The following is a 15,195-nucleotide window of genomic DNA, read 5'->3' as shown; positions in this document are numbered from 1 at the left end:
TCATTTTACATTTTACTGATGTTGCGTATGGATGCCATTTTACCATGGTTGCCTATGGACGAATCAATGCTTGAATGTCTTACTTAGAGCACAAAAAGTTCTTTAGAAATTTGTATCTCACAGATTTTGTGGCCACATTTGGAGGTTTCAGTTTTTCAATGCTTCAATGTCTTACACAGAGTACATAAATTTCTTTAGAAATTTGTATCTCACATATTTTGTGTTCATATTTGAGGGTTTCGTTTTGGGTTTTTTGGATAACTGAAGTTGGCTTATAGTCTATAAAATTTTATGAGCTAAAAACCATTTTATAAAATGAATCAGGATTTTGTTTGGGGTTTTTTTATGGTATGAGCCTTGACAAACCTGATTTGTCAAAATAAATCAATCTGTCAAATTTTGTTACGAAATGAATCATGTCTTGCTTATTAAAGTTTGAAGTATGAATCATGTCTTGATAAAATGAATCATGTCAAAATAAATTTTTTTACAAAATGGATCGGTTGGATGATGACTTGTTTATGTGTTACTTACTACGATAATGATCCTTGTTGAATTCCAGTTTTGGTATTCAACTTCAACTTTTGGGACAACGGATTTATTTGGAGAGGAAAAAAGTAGAGGATTTTTCTGGTTTTTTTTGCCAGTTAATTTGTACCCTTTTGGGAAAAGGTTTCCCCCTTGTTTTGTAAGAGTGGAGGTTTGTTACTATATTGATATCTATCATTTTTGTTTTTATATGATGTTATGCGGCACTATTTTTGTAAGAATGGAGGTTTGTCACTATTTTCGTTTTCTATATGAAGTTAATTTAGACCTCGATGAGTGGATAGATATGCCCAATTACATACTGTATTATAGGTGAATGTTTAATGCAAGCACTCCCTATCAGAAATGTGTATATATGGTAAGAAAAATGAAAGTTATGCTCTTAGTGTTCAACGAAGTGCATTTATGTTGTACTAATGACATTAATTATTGCACTGATTAGTTATTGCATTGATGAACAATCACTTCCAATATTGGAGTAGTCTAGAACGCAGCAGGTTATTATCAATTGCCTTTGCTTGTTGAGAAATACAGGAAGAAGGTTATCATCATATCCTTAATTCTAAGTTTTTGGATGGGTCATTTATCCATTTATTCAATGATGTATGTCATGTCTGCATATATATTAGTTCAGTCTGTTACTTTCAATTCATTGAGGCGTAATGTTTAGTTAATTTTCTTTTTCAGATTGTTCTCTTATTAGGGTATGGGCTGGACACTCCTCAAAAGAAACTGTTCAAGACAGTTGAAAAAAAAGGAGCCGGTGGTCTATAATTGCAGGTGGTCTAGTTAATTTAGCTCAAGAAGAAGCTTTTGGGGAGAAGAAAGGTGTCATTGGTGCGATTCGAATGTAGATGCGAGGAACTCGCCATTGATGACTTAGTTTCTTCAATTTATATTCAAACAGATTATGTTGGATGCGAATAACACAGATTGTTTAACTGTGTTATTCTACGCATAGCGCAGCACACCCTTCATTAGTAGCAAACATTGGAGAATGAGTTGATTGATTTCTATGGAAAATGTGGATTTTTGAGTGATTTATATAAGATCTTCAGTGGAATTTCTTTGAAAAGTACGGTCTCTTGGAACAATATGCTTTAAGTTTGCGTCCTCATAGGTAAGTTTTTTATCCAAGACTTTTCATAGGAACGTTGTACACATGTCCTTTGTAATTAACCAACGTTCTTTTGTAATTAACCCAAGCTATCACTCACAATAGATCTCAATGTGATCTAATTAAGATATGGTATGGTTTGGTTGAATTCCTGCAAATTGAATATGTTCAGTGTTCTCCAGAGGTTTAATTCACATATTAGCGAGTACAGACTTGCATCCATCACATACCATGCGAAGACAGAAAATGTGTGGTTCAATGGTCTTGCTCCTGTCAATTTAATAGGTCCCCAGTAAGTGGTTCAAATAAGTGAGAAATGTATGAAAGAGAATTTATCAAACAATTTAGAAACAGAAATACCAAAAGAAGAACTTTTGCACTTGAAATAATTGATATATTTGAAATCCTTTGAAAATGTCAAAAAAAAGAGCATAGCCTAACTATTGAGCACTAAACAGTCATATCTTTATCGTCATGAGTCCAATGTGAGACCAGTGATATATACTTTGTATACTGCACGTTCCAAAATTTAACACATGGTTTATGTTTCTCTCCAATGCAATAGAAATCTTTACTTACTAAATGTTCCAATATTTTGATTTATATGGTTCATGGTGTGTTCAATGCAACGAAATGGAGCCTAATGGTGCATGGTGCTTGCACACATTGAAATATACTACCAATTGCTGCTAAACAGTCACCGCAATGATTTTTACGACTGCATCGCTTGTTTTATAATGTTAATAGAAAGGACTTTACTGGTTTCTGCAATTATAGATCATGGGAAACATTTTTGTTATGATGTGCATCCCCTTCACAGCTATATGGATTTCACAAAAATCAAGGTTTATGGGAGAAATTTTTTCGTTATGATATGCATCCCAGCTTTTTATCACAATGACTATTGCGTTTCTAATTGGAGAGAGAGAGAGGGGGGGGGTGGGAGTTGGAGGGGTTTTGGTTTACCTTGACTGGCTTCGAACATGCACCAATGGCCAAGCATAAATAAATTAAAAGAAAATACACAACAATTAAAAACTACTCAAAAACAAATAACATTTATATCAGTCATTGTTGAAACTAGCTGCATACTCAAATCTGATGGGAGTAAACTTGTTACATACTATTTAGTTATATCAAACAATTTTCAATAAAAGTAATACAAACATAAACGCATTCACTACACACAAGAAAAAAGTTGTTGCATACGCCTTAAAGTATCAATAATTTGTTGTTGAAAAACCATCGGTTCTGGCTTGACCATAGTACGCTCTTGCGATTCTTGTGACTGATTGTTCTAGTGTATATCGCGACGTCTCAAGTTTATATTGTAATTCATTCCTTCCAAGTATTCATCGTACCATTGAAAAAGTTACAATTTGCACACCGATAGTACATTCTTCCAGGGTTATATTGGGAACTTCATGTACCTAATTTGCATTATAAATTGCACCATGGACAGGTTCGCCATTAATATCCTCCAACACTTGTGGAAACTGATGACATGCTACATACTTCAAAGGTCTAGACCTGCATCCTAATTTCATAAAAAGGAAACAATGGAAATGAATTTCTCTTGTATATCATAATCAAATACTAAAGTAACCAATCAAAAAAAAAAAAAACTCATTATTGACAGACTGATTGTGTTACACAGACCCATGTTAAATGACATCACTCGTCCATAAGAAAGCATTATTAAAATGGCATCACTCATCCATAAGAAACCATGTTAAATTGGCATCCATAAGAAGCACCAGTAAAAAGTAAAATGGCCATGGTAAAATGGCATCCACAATTGTTTAGTTACTCTATGTAAGACATTCAACCATTGAAAAACCGAAACCTCCAAATGTGACCGCAAAATCTATGAGATACAAATTTCTAAAGAAATTTCTATGCTTTGCGTAAGACATTGAAGAACTGAAAAACCGAAACCCCCAAATGTGGCCACAAAATCTTTTGTGTTCTGTGTAAGACATTGAAGCACTGAAAAACCCCCAAATGTGGACACAAAATCTGTGAGATACAAATTTCTAAAGTAATTTTTGTGCTCTGTGTAAGACATTAAAGCACTGAAAAACTTAAACCGCTAAATGTGGCCAATAAATCTATGAGATACAAATTTCTAAATAAATTTTTGTGCTCTGTGTGAGGCATTCATGCTTTGATTCATCCATAGGCAACCATGATAAAATGACATCCATACACGACATCAGTAAAATGTAGAATGGCATATCAGTAAAATGTAAAATGGAATCCGTCATAAGCATCATTAAAATGCAAAATGGCATCCATCAGTAAAATGTATAATGGCCATGGTAAAAGGGTGAAGCATCTGAGAAATGGATAGTTGTTACTTGAAAATCGCGTGAGGGGCTTGCTTATGCAGATTGAGGGGGCAGCGGGAGAGCGGCACAGGTGCGATGACAGAGAGGGGTGCGAGGTTTACAGGGAAACAGCGTGAGAGAGGCGCAGGGAAATGGGATTTTGAGAGTTGCAAGGAAAATGGGAAAATGGGGGCAATGAGAGAGAGGGGCGCGAAGTTTACAAAGAGAAAGGAGAGAGAGGGCGCAAGGGATGGAAAAGTTGCAGAGGGAGCATAGAGAGAGAGAGAGAAAGAGTTCACAGGGAATAGAGAGAGAGTTCACAGGGAAAGTTGCAAGGAAAATAGGATTTTTGAGAATTTTGAAGTTAAACGTGGATGCTTCGATGACTTATCCCAACTGTTGACGCATTCCACCCATATAAGCGACATCTTGTATTGAATATATATATATATATATATATATATATATATATATATATATATATATGGGAAAATATCTTTGTAGACCCTATTTTTAGGTTTCATTTCTCTCTAGACTCATGGTTTCAAAACCTATCTTGAGATATAAAATTTTTATCTTTTAACCCCTTAAACTATTTTTAACCATTTTTATAGCCCAAATAAATTTAAAATAGACAGTTTTTTCTAAACCACATCTTTCTCACTTCACGTATTTGTCTTTCTTTGTCCCCGTAAACCTCCAAAACCCCTCTCTCTCCCTTACTTCCCCCCACCTCACAAGCCCCTCTCCCTCTGCCGTGACTTTCTTAGGATAATGACTTTCTTACGACCCTGTATCGATTATTTAAATAGGGTCTACGGACATATTTTATATATATATATATATAACTTCATATTAAAAAATAAATTTTATTCATGGTAACTTAAACCTGCCTATTACTTATTGAGAATAGAAAGAGAGAATAGTGCTTATTCAATAATGATTAGCTTGAGAAGGGGTTTGTGACCAAGCCCCATAAATGAAGTCTTCTTTCTCACCAAACCAAAAAATAGGGGCACAACTCCACAGTGATACAAAAACAAAAATAATAATAATAAATGCATATACATGAGTTGGTTGAATTATTGTATTTGTTTTCTTGTGTCCTTAGGGGCAGTCGGGATTTTTACCGGGTCCCCCATAATAAAAACTATTCCCATTACGATCCACGGTATAGCAAGTATAATGGTCTGTGAAAGTCTGATATTCCTCGAAGTCGTTGGTTGTGAGATCGGTATCATAACTCAATTGGTAGAAGGCACCGGCTCTCATGCTGCCCTCGCTCGAAAAGTGACCACTACCCATTTGCGTGCTCGTATGTTCTCCACCTGGCCTCGTGTTCTTCACTTCCCCTCCCCATTCAATCTTACTCGCCGATGATAAATTGTTCAGTATGGCTGCGGGCCAATACCCCATCGTAATGTCTTGCACTGTCAACCACCAATTGCTCGTCCTAATATCCTGCCAACAATTTCATTTGTATTGTCGGTCTCTCTATCCTGCGAAATTTTCTTTATCCGAGGTTTTGTTTTTTCTTTTTTTCTTATTTTGAAATAGACGACGAGGTGCATGCATTCCCCTTAAATACCTTTTTTCGGCTTTTCATAAGATAAGTATGTAACTGCTCACCATTACCCATTCTAAAGTCTAAACCAAAAACTTTGTTTGATTGAAAACCAGTGATGGGGTTTTGGCCCATCAGTTCAATTCCCTAAACGAAGTTGATAATTTTTTTTTAAAATATATTTTATATATTTGTAATCTACTACTCTTATTTTTCGATATATTTTTATAATATAGTCCAACTGGTTCAACCGTTAGTCGAATTATATTTAGTGAACTAAACCCCATACTGTATTCCGCGTAAACATCGTGTCGAGGACAAGTGTTCCATTGCACGAACCCGGCCATGGCCATGGGCCGGGTTCCAACCACATGAAACCGGTCAGAGTAACCAACACTAATTGTGCAGGTCATGTCAAAAAATTGAAATAAAATATCAAAATATCCCAAAAATTATAAAAAGTACATTTAAAAGATAATTAAAAAAAAAAAAAAAACATATCCAATTGAGAGCAAAGTTGTGCAAAATTGGATTTTTGAAGAATCATCTAGGAATATTTTAGAAATAATTAAATAGGATGAGAAACTAAAAAAATAAATATTTATGACCAAAATAAAACCCAACCCTTTCTAAAAGGATTGGAAACAATAAAAAACCTACTACAAAGAAATTTCTTATTGTTAAAAATTATACATATGTTTATTTATTTATTTACCCTAGCCAGCCAAAACTGTTGACTCGGCCGGTTTTGCAAAGACCACCTCCTGCACTAGGGCTTCATATTACCTTATGAATGTGTAGGGTTATAGTGGATTCTGCTACACCGTAGATTGAAACTGGACCGATTTCAGAATTCAAATAAACCAGGTCGGTTATTTGCACAAATCCTGGACATAGGACGTTATAGCATCCAGTACTGTTATAACCATCAACCTGAAACACCAATGAATCGTCAGTCAACTTCTCATGGATTTAGTGGCCCCAATTAATTAACTGACTGATTAACAGTTATAGGATTGGTTAGTGGATTGTCCAGTTCTTACTGTCCAATATATATAGAATCGAGGAAGTTGGTCACCTGTAAGTTCGGGATTCACCTGTAAAGGAATAATATATTCTCTTTATTTAATAGATGAGTCTCACGAACTAAAAAACAAGGGGAACAATAGTACAAAGGATACTTGATATACGTCTAATAAAATTATATAATAAAACTATTTAGCTTTGGTACAAAGTGGTCACAACAAATCTTGACCATTGGATGTGAGTTGGGTAGCTATATTTATTCTATTGACTAAATTTAAAGCTCAAAATAAATTCTCTTGAATTTTATAACAAACCCAAGCTATCTGATTTCACATTGAATTGGTTGAAAATAATTATGACCTCTTTATAACAAAGATAAATAATCGGTCTCATTGCATACAATCCCATTAGTACTTAGATAAATAATGGACAAAACAAATAGACTAAAGGAAAAAACCAACTAAAAACTTTAAAAAATCAACACAAGTAATGGAGGGCAACATAAGTTTGGTAAAAGGGGAGAAAAGCGTGAGAACAGGAACATATTGTTCAACTATAAAGGGATACTATTAGTGCATAAGGGCAAAGAAATCATGTAGAAACGTGTAAAATGGCCATCTAATCTTTGTCTCTCTCTCTCTCCATAACTTTACGAAAAGAGATATATTTCCCCAAAGCCAAACTATTTTATTATAACGCGGGAGCACATCAAAATCTCAAATCGTAGGACGAAATTCGAAAACTAGGAAAATATTTATAGAATTATGAAACCCTCTCAAAAATCCAATGAAGTGATTAAATCAACAATTTTTCCAATAATGCTATTTTTAAAAAATATTTTAATATAAATGAGTCCTCAAGACTTGTTAAAAATACCCAAATTGCTCTTGTTTCGAGTTTGTAATTCAAACTGTTTTTTGGGAACGGTGAATTAAGTGGGCCCAAATTATCCAAATTCCCTTGCATGTTCCAGGTCGGAAACTAGGAAAATATTAATGAGAATAAGGTTTGAACTTGTAACTAGTATAGTTTTTAAAGGTCATTTGGTTCAATTGTTCAAAGTGACTCAATTTATCAAAATATGCCCTCACTTGTTCGTAGTTACGAACCTAGAAATATTATCGGCATCTTTTGCGAAATTTCTTGAGGAGGTACCGAGATGAGGGGATTTTTAAAAGTAAGTATTTGGTTGGAAAATTTGTTGATTTAAAAATCTCATTGATTTTTTGAGTTGGTTTGATCGTATTAATGATATTTTCCAAGAAAATCATACAATACAAGCCTAAATTGTGATGTCCTAAAGTTATTTTGGATAGTAAACTGAGAGTTAATATCAATAATATGATAAAAAAAAGAAGGCACATACCGTATATCCTGCTTGAATAACAATTATTTGACTACCTTGGTCATTCACGACCCTAATTTGGGATTCACTTAACTCAGCAATGCCATCGACAAGCGGTTGCCATACAGCCATTTCTGCCCTAGCTCCAAAATATCTCTTATCATTAACGAATACAGTGGCGTGCTGAAAGTTTTGCTCACATTCATCATTAAACAAATAATTAAAGTAAACAAGAAAAGAACAAATTTGAAACATCTGCAAAGATTAACACTCTGGAAAAATAACCAAATGTGTACAAATAAGTATTCCATCTTAGAAAATAATAAACCAAATAATTAAAAAAGGATGAAAAATGTTTTCGAAATTCCTTAAATCTAAACGTAGATTATAACCTTTTAACCTACATCGTAGTCATTTGGTTCATCGTTATCATGACTTGTTCGGGAAAGTTGGTTTGATAGTGCCTTGACCATTATGATTCAAAACAAAAATTGGTTTTGGCTAGAAGCTAATCTAGCTACTTTTGAGCAGTTTGACTTGATCAATGAAGTTTGACAAACTGTTTTGTGGACACAATTTCCATGACTCATATGTAAGACTTATGTAGAAATGAGTTTCCTCTTAAAAATCCATTTTTAAGGTGTGATTTATAATATTATATAAGGTTGCATATTTAAACAATCGAATTGTGATGCACCTCCAAATTTTATTATAACGTGTAATTTTGGTGTAAAAGATTCTTAGAATTATTTGAAAATCTATTTTCATAACTAATTATAATACTTTAAATTTTAAAAATGGCTAAAATCAAGTAGATCTATAAACATATGAAAATCTTGAAAATAGATGGTCTAGGCAACGTGTTGCAAGATGCACTATTTCTGATACTCAATTAAATTTATTTTTTTTTTCATATTCATATATCTCGAGGACGGGATGATCAATTAGAGGGTTTTCAATATTAAAACAACCTTTTTCGATGGATTTTTGAAGTGCATATGTAATTCTACATTTTAAGGTTGCAACCCTATATACTTTTTTTGTTTTTGAAATGGATTTTAGACCTAACTTTGCAAGAATAGATAATATCGAATATGGAGAACATGAATATGTGAGAAATAATGATAATGATAATAAATTTTTAAAAACTGAAAATGAAAATTTTATGAAGAAAACATTTAGACCATCCTTATTAACTTTTTTTTTTAGGGACTACCCATTCGCCTCCATCTTTAAGGTGAATGACTTTTACCTAGGGGATGCATGTGTCCCCAACAATTTTCCTTCTTTCATATATTTTATATACTTCATATTTTTAAAAAAAAATTTAAGATCTTGTCTACCCGGTGGAACTAGCAGGACCAATATAGACTAAAGCGGACCTATGTGCAACAAGTAGTAGGACCAAATTTGACTGATGCGGACCTCTTTCCAATAGTTCAGTAGCAGGTTCAATCTTGAAAACCATGATTTGATTCTTGCTCGCATATCAATGGACCGCACTATGTGGCCCATTTGATCCAAAAATATTAAGAACTTTTTAAGGTTTTAATCATTTTGTGAACGAAGAACGTTGGTCAGTTTCATTGTTTTTCTCCTACTTCATTTTATAGGGCATATCCTGTTACAAGTGTAAAGGAAATGTTTACAGAGAAGCTAATAGTTTGGTAGACTTTCGGCTAAAAAAGGTGCTTTGTTTCCCTCTATTAATTTTTCAATAAATCTGATAATATTTGTCAAAAAAAAAAAAAAAGTAACAAAGGACTATGCGGCACGTCTCTACAGTGTTGTACCTTAAAAACTATGTTAGGAGGACAAGCAGCATGTGGATTTTTTCAAACACCTCTTGACTCACTTTTTGATCAATTCCCCATAAAAAGGAAAAGAAATTTTCGGGCAAGCTTTCTATGCTTCTCTTGCAGCATAGAAGTTCTATCTTCTCCCTTATTCAACATTCCATTCTGAATGGTGGGATAAGATTGCCCCAATCACTATGTCACATCTCTATACTATTTTTATTTTTAATGTTTTTTTATAAACTATTTTGACACCAAATTTTGGATATCCATTCTTCTATTAAACTCGTATAGCGAAAAATAAAAAATATATAAATTTTCAATAAAATAAAATGACCAAAATACCCCTAAAATTTCAAGGGGTATTTTAGTCATTATATTTTATCAAAAAATTATTTTTAATATTTTTTATAGGTACGCCCCAATGAGAAAATGACACGTACCAAATTTCATATTCATACAATTTGTATAAAAAATTAAAAATAAAATACTTTGAGACGTCGGATCTAAGATCAAACGGTAAATGGCTCTCTTGATAAAAATTGGACGGTTGGATGGTAGGGGGGATAGAACTTCTATGTTGTAGGGGAAGCATAGAAACCTTTCCCTTTTCTTTTCGGATACGGTATATATCCATTCAAAAAAGAAAAGAATGAGAAACATGAAATTTTCAAGTAATCAAAAAATAAAAATAAAAACATGAAATTTTTCGATACGAAATATGCTTCCTTGAAGGCCTCTTGTATACTCTTCCATATATATATATGCTACCCGAACTTCTATATGAGCGCTAGAGTTTGTTCTTTCAACCACTTGGTTGCGATTTCAATGGCCACATCTTTTATTTTGATTTTTTATGTTTTTTGAGGTATAGCATCTTTTATTTTCTTATTAACCTTTAAAATAGTAAGCTACGGATCATTATTATATTACCCAACCATTTGGGTGGAGAAATTAAATTGAGAAAAGAAAATCAATTGAACAACAGGAATATTTGAAAATGAGGAAAACAAATTGAACAAAACAAATATGCGAGTCGGTGGGCCGAGTCTCAGTAACTCGGACGAGTTCATGTCATACTTAGAAAAAAAAAAATGGGAATAATAAAAGTAATCAGTTTTCTTTGGGTAAATAGTAATAAGGTTTATATATATAATAAGATGCCGATACCTTTCATCAGTAATCATGTAGTGTATTGGTATAACATTGTGTCTCCTCAACAAGAGGATGAGAGACGTGCATAATAGCTATGAATAAGGTAGTGAATATATATATATATATATATATATATATATATATATATATATATATAAACTCACTACATAGTATTCGGCTTTATCATAGGCCGAGTTATTACTCAGCCTCATTTATAGGTCGAGGCTGAGTAATTCGGCCGAGTCCGAGTCACTACGGCTGATTTTAGAAACAATTATTTGGATTCGTTTTACCTCAATTTCAAAAAGCAGTCACTAAGGCTGATTCTAGAAACAATTATTTGGATTCGTTTTACCTCTATTTCAGACGAATTCAGGCTTTTCTTTCCAAAATTTGTGATGGAACCAGCCCTAAGCAAGTCGGCTCTTGTAATCCTGCGAATTGGAACTGTTCTTAGTGGACATCTTTCCTTTTTGTTCCACATTTGAAGAATCGGGTCTACAACTCTCCTTCCTCTTGGAAACTTTGTTGGATAGGAGCTAGGCCTCATCTGTGTCAATTTTACAATTTAAAAGTAAGATATACAAATGTATTATATGCAGTCATCAAGATGAGACCGGCCTTCGGACCGGTGATGTGTCAAGTCCAATAAAAATTAAAATTAGAACCAAAATGATTAAAAAAGTTACAATAACAACTTTAAAGTTGTTATTGTAATTTTTAAAGTTGTATCAATTAATCAAAACTGACTCGGCTGATGGTCAAATCGGTTGGATAAGATTTTAAAATAATATAAAAACTTCATAATAAAATTTTAAAATATTAAACATATTAGAAATAAGTCTCCCAGCTTTGTTTTTTCACTTGAATTGCTCAAAACCAGAATATCTGACTAGTAGCTCGAAAGCTTGATCACGTAGTCTATATATATATATACCTATATATGGAAAACACCATGCAACGCCTATAGGCGAAAATAAACAGTGATTTCGCCTACCTCCATCACCGTTCAAAGTTCATCGCGCAATCACGATAGTCCGTTAGTATTTTTATTTTTCATTTTTTTTCTTCAAATCGGAATGACCTGAAATTTGGAGCGTGTATTCATAAAAAATAGAGAAATCTTCGAAAATTATAAAAACAATATTTTACATAAAAAAAAATTGATCAAAATAGCCCCGAAAAGTTTCGGAGGTATTTTGGTCAATTTATTTTTCGCAGATAATTTTTTGTATATTTTTATTAGATGCGCCTCAATAAGATATATATACTATCCAAATTTCAGGTCATTTTGATTTGTAAAAAAAAATGAAAAATAAAATACTGTCGGACAATTGTGACCACGCGATGAAATTTGGACAGTGATGAGGGTAGGTAAAATCACTATTCATTTTCGTCTATATATATATATATATATATATATATATATATCATGCAATGGTTGTATCATAATATAATGCAACCACACTTCTAGAAAACCATGTTTGTGGTATTTGTATGACTAAATGTTTATCACACATATTCTCTTCATCTCAATAATCAATCACAAAAAAAAAAAAACTCAATTTGAACGCTAGATATGATCAAAATGAGTCCCCTCCAAAAGGACGACTTGAATTCTTTTTTTTTATCATAAATTTTGTCTTGATACTGGAGAATTTTTTATTTCAATCTAAAAATATTGCAAATTTAGGTGGTTCTCCAAACAGGTCAAATCTATTTTAGAATATTTTTGGATTGCTGGATTGCAATCCAAAAATATTACAATTTTTGGTACATCCTAACTAGCCCTTAATTTATGGATTATTGAAAATAAAATCCAAACTTTTGAAACATCATACATACCCCTTTTCTTCACTCCTTGTGTGTTTTTACCAAATTAGCATTAGCGATAGTTTTAGGACTATGAACGCATCACAATAGACTCACAACCGTGATGATCATGGGTAGTTTAATGTTTTGGGGCATCACAACACTTAAACAACGGTGATGGCTGTTAAGAGGCATCACATCACTTAAAAAGTCGTGGTGGTTATTAAGAGTTCTTATGCCCCATGATGAAAGTATAACATTTAAATGAGAATCGTGATAGTCCAATAAACCATCACTATTTTTTAAGTGTTGTGATGCTTCAAAACTACATTTAACTTACAACCTGCTATGATCATCATGGTTTTCAATAGATGGTGATGCTTTTATGGTTCTAAGACTACCGTGAAGGCTATTTTCGTTCACTCACCAAAAAAAAAAGATAGGGATAAGGTTTTGGAAAGTTTGGGGTTTATTTCTAATAATCTAAAAAATTAAGATATGGTTTTCATAATTTGTCTTTTATTTACATATAAAAGATAATAAATGTTTACGGTTGAGAACCAACTACATAGAAAATTAAGGGATAATCTAAACTTCACAACCCTTCAAATTATAAAGGTTAAAGAAAGATAGAGTTGTGAATGGTGGATTTACTAATTTTATAGCCACTTTTTTAAAAAAAAATAACCTTTTATGATACGTAATGATTAAGTAAAAGCAATTTTATGAATATTACTACAAGGTATAAGTCCTTTCGTCATCTCCATAAAAGGTAAAGTTAAAATTTTTATTAAAAGACAACGGCCCTCTACAAATAAAATTTCAAGACACTAAGTTCTAAAATGCTAGTGTATTTTTGTAAAAATTTCAAATTTGTCATTGTTTAATGGTTAAGTTATCTATTAAAACAATTTTTAAAATAAAAAGTAATCATCTTTTTTATAAAGACTCTCATTACAATCCTTTTTAATTTAATTTTTACATTTTGTGGGGTTGTTAACTCTAAACAAACCCTAAAATAAAAAAGGTCAACAACAATGTTTTCGTTTTCCTCTCCCTGTTTTCTATTTTGCCACCCAAATATGGGTGGGAATATGAATCGTGGGTCAATTTTGTGCGGTGACCGTGTTGAAGGATTATGAGTGACCACGCATAAAAGTTGAAGGATTATGAGAAGAAACAGTTAAGACTGAAAAAAAATGAGTGACCCAATTAAGTCTGAAAAAAGTTGGAAGGATTATAAGAAGAAACAATTAAGACTCAAAAAAAAAACGAGAGACCCAACTAAAAAAGAAAATGATATACCTGAATGGTGTGATTTCTCAAAAGAGGATGATCGAAAGCGGGTTGTTTGTAAATATCAACACAATCAATCACATCTCCATTTTCACCCTGTAATGATAATGGTTAAAAATTCAATATCATATTTTCAAAAGTTTATTAAGAACAAAACAAAAGTCTTGTTTTAATATCATATATACTAATTTGATATTTGTACCAAAAAAATAGAAGTTTATGATAAAAACTAACCTGGATGGTTTTAATGGGTGGCTTATTCAACTGCTTTAGGTATGCCTCAACCTCCAAATCTGGTATCGAGTTCAATATTGAACCATGAACTCTAAAGAAGATAAATAACAACAAAATCATGGGGAAATATTCAAAAATACGTCTAAAAGCTTCCCCCATGATCAATAGATATCCTTCTCCTGGAATAACAAATTTTCAAAATTAGCACATTAAGCAATATAAACAATACAAGTTCACAAAGATAAAAAAACATAGAAAGATATAATCAACTAATCATGCACAACTTAGAGAACTATGGGCATTAAAGGAATCCTGCAAGAGCAACCTTGTACCATACAAGAAAAATAAGGTTGGGAAAGGACTTATTCATTGGGTAATTTTCTGAAATAAGGAAAAAAAATAAAAATAGAAAGTAAGAGAAAAATCATGAGCCCGCTTCTCAAAAGATATGGAAGATCCTACGTTATATTAGTTCATCTTTAGATAGTATGAATATGACAGATACTATGAATAAAGACATTTTTGAAGGCCTTGTTTTTCTTTATTATGCTATAAAAAAATATATAATAATATTCATACAAATTTTTTGTGGATGAGAGAGCCAAGGCTCTAAACAATCAAATTAAAGCCCACCTTCAAATAGTGTTGAGTAATGTTGTTTCAATACTGGAAATCTTTGATTAGCCTTAAAATATATTTTCATCTTTAATTATAAAATTTAAAGCTTAAAAAATAGTATAGATCGAGCGGATCTATGAAAACAATAACTTAAAAATTGACGATCCAAAAATGCATTACAATATAGACTATTTTGAAAACTTGAAATCCATTTCTTTCTCAAGTCTGTGTATCTTGATATCGAGATGATCAATTTGATGATATTTGGGCATCAAAACAACATCTTCTAATGAAATTTTTTATGTAGGCTTTAATTTGATTGTTTAGAGCCAAGGCTCTATATAAGCTTTTAC

General features: G+C 32.4%; 1 protein-coding gene and 1 long non-coding RNA gene across 2 annotated transcripts; both read right to left on the bottom strand.

Moving 5' to 3' along the window:
• Positions 1-2,697: 2,697 nt before the first annotated feature.
• On the bottom strand, positions 2,698-4,284 carry LOC148780347 (uncharacterized). The gene is made up of 2 exons (XR_016040783.1): positions 4,027-4,284; positions 2,698-3,203 (listed from the first exon to the last, which is right to left on the bottom strand). It is a non-coding gene; the product is annotated as an uncharacterized LOC148780347 (long non-coding RNA).
• An 819-nt stretch (positions 4,285-5,103) lies between these two features.
• LOC18424157 (protein neprosin) lies at positions 5,104-14,383 on the bottom strand. The gene is made up of 7 exons (XM_088845986.1): positions 14,225-14,383; positions 14,000-14,086; positions 11,238-11,432; positions 7,988-8,114; positions 6,604-6,677; positions 6,347-6,493; positions 5,104-5,457 (listed from the first exon to the last, which is right to left on the bottom strand). Exons 1-7 carry the CDS (start codon positions 14,381-14,383, stop codon positions 5,104-5,106), a joined length of 1,143 nt encoding a protein of 380 aa, XP_088702112.1.
• Between the last annotated feature and the right edge of the window lie 812 nt (positions 14,384-15,195).

This window comes from Amborella trichopoda, chromosome 9, assembly GCF_054954075.1.
Source record: "Amborella trichopoda isolate Santa Cruz 75 chromosome 9, AtrichopodaSantaCruz75HAP2 v2.0, whole genome shotgun sequence".
NCBI lineage: Eukaryota > Viridiplantae > Streptophyta > Magnoliopsida > Amborellales > Amborellaceae > Amborella > Amborella trichopoda.
Note: the sequence above shows the minus strand (reverse complement) of the source record. Positions and strands in the feature narration are given on the sequence as shown.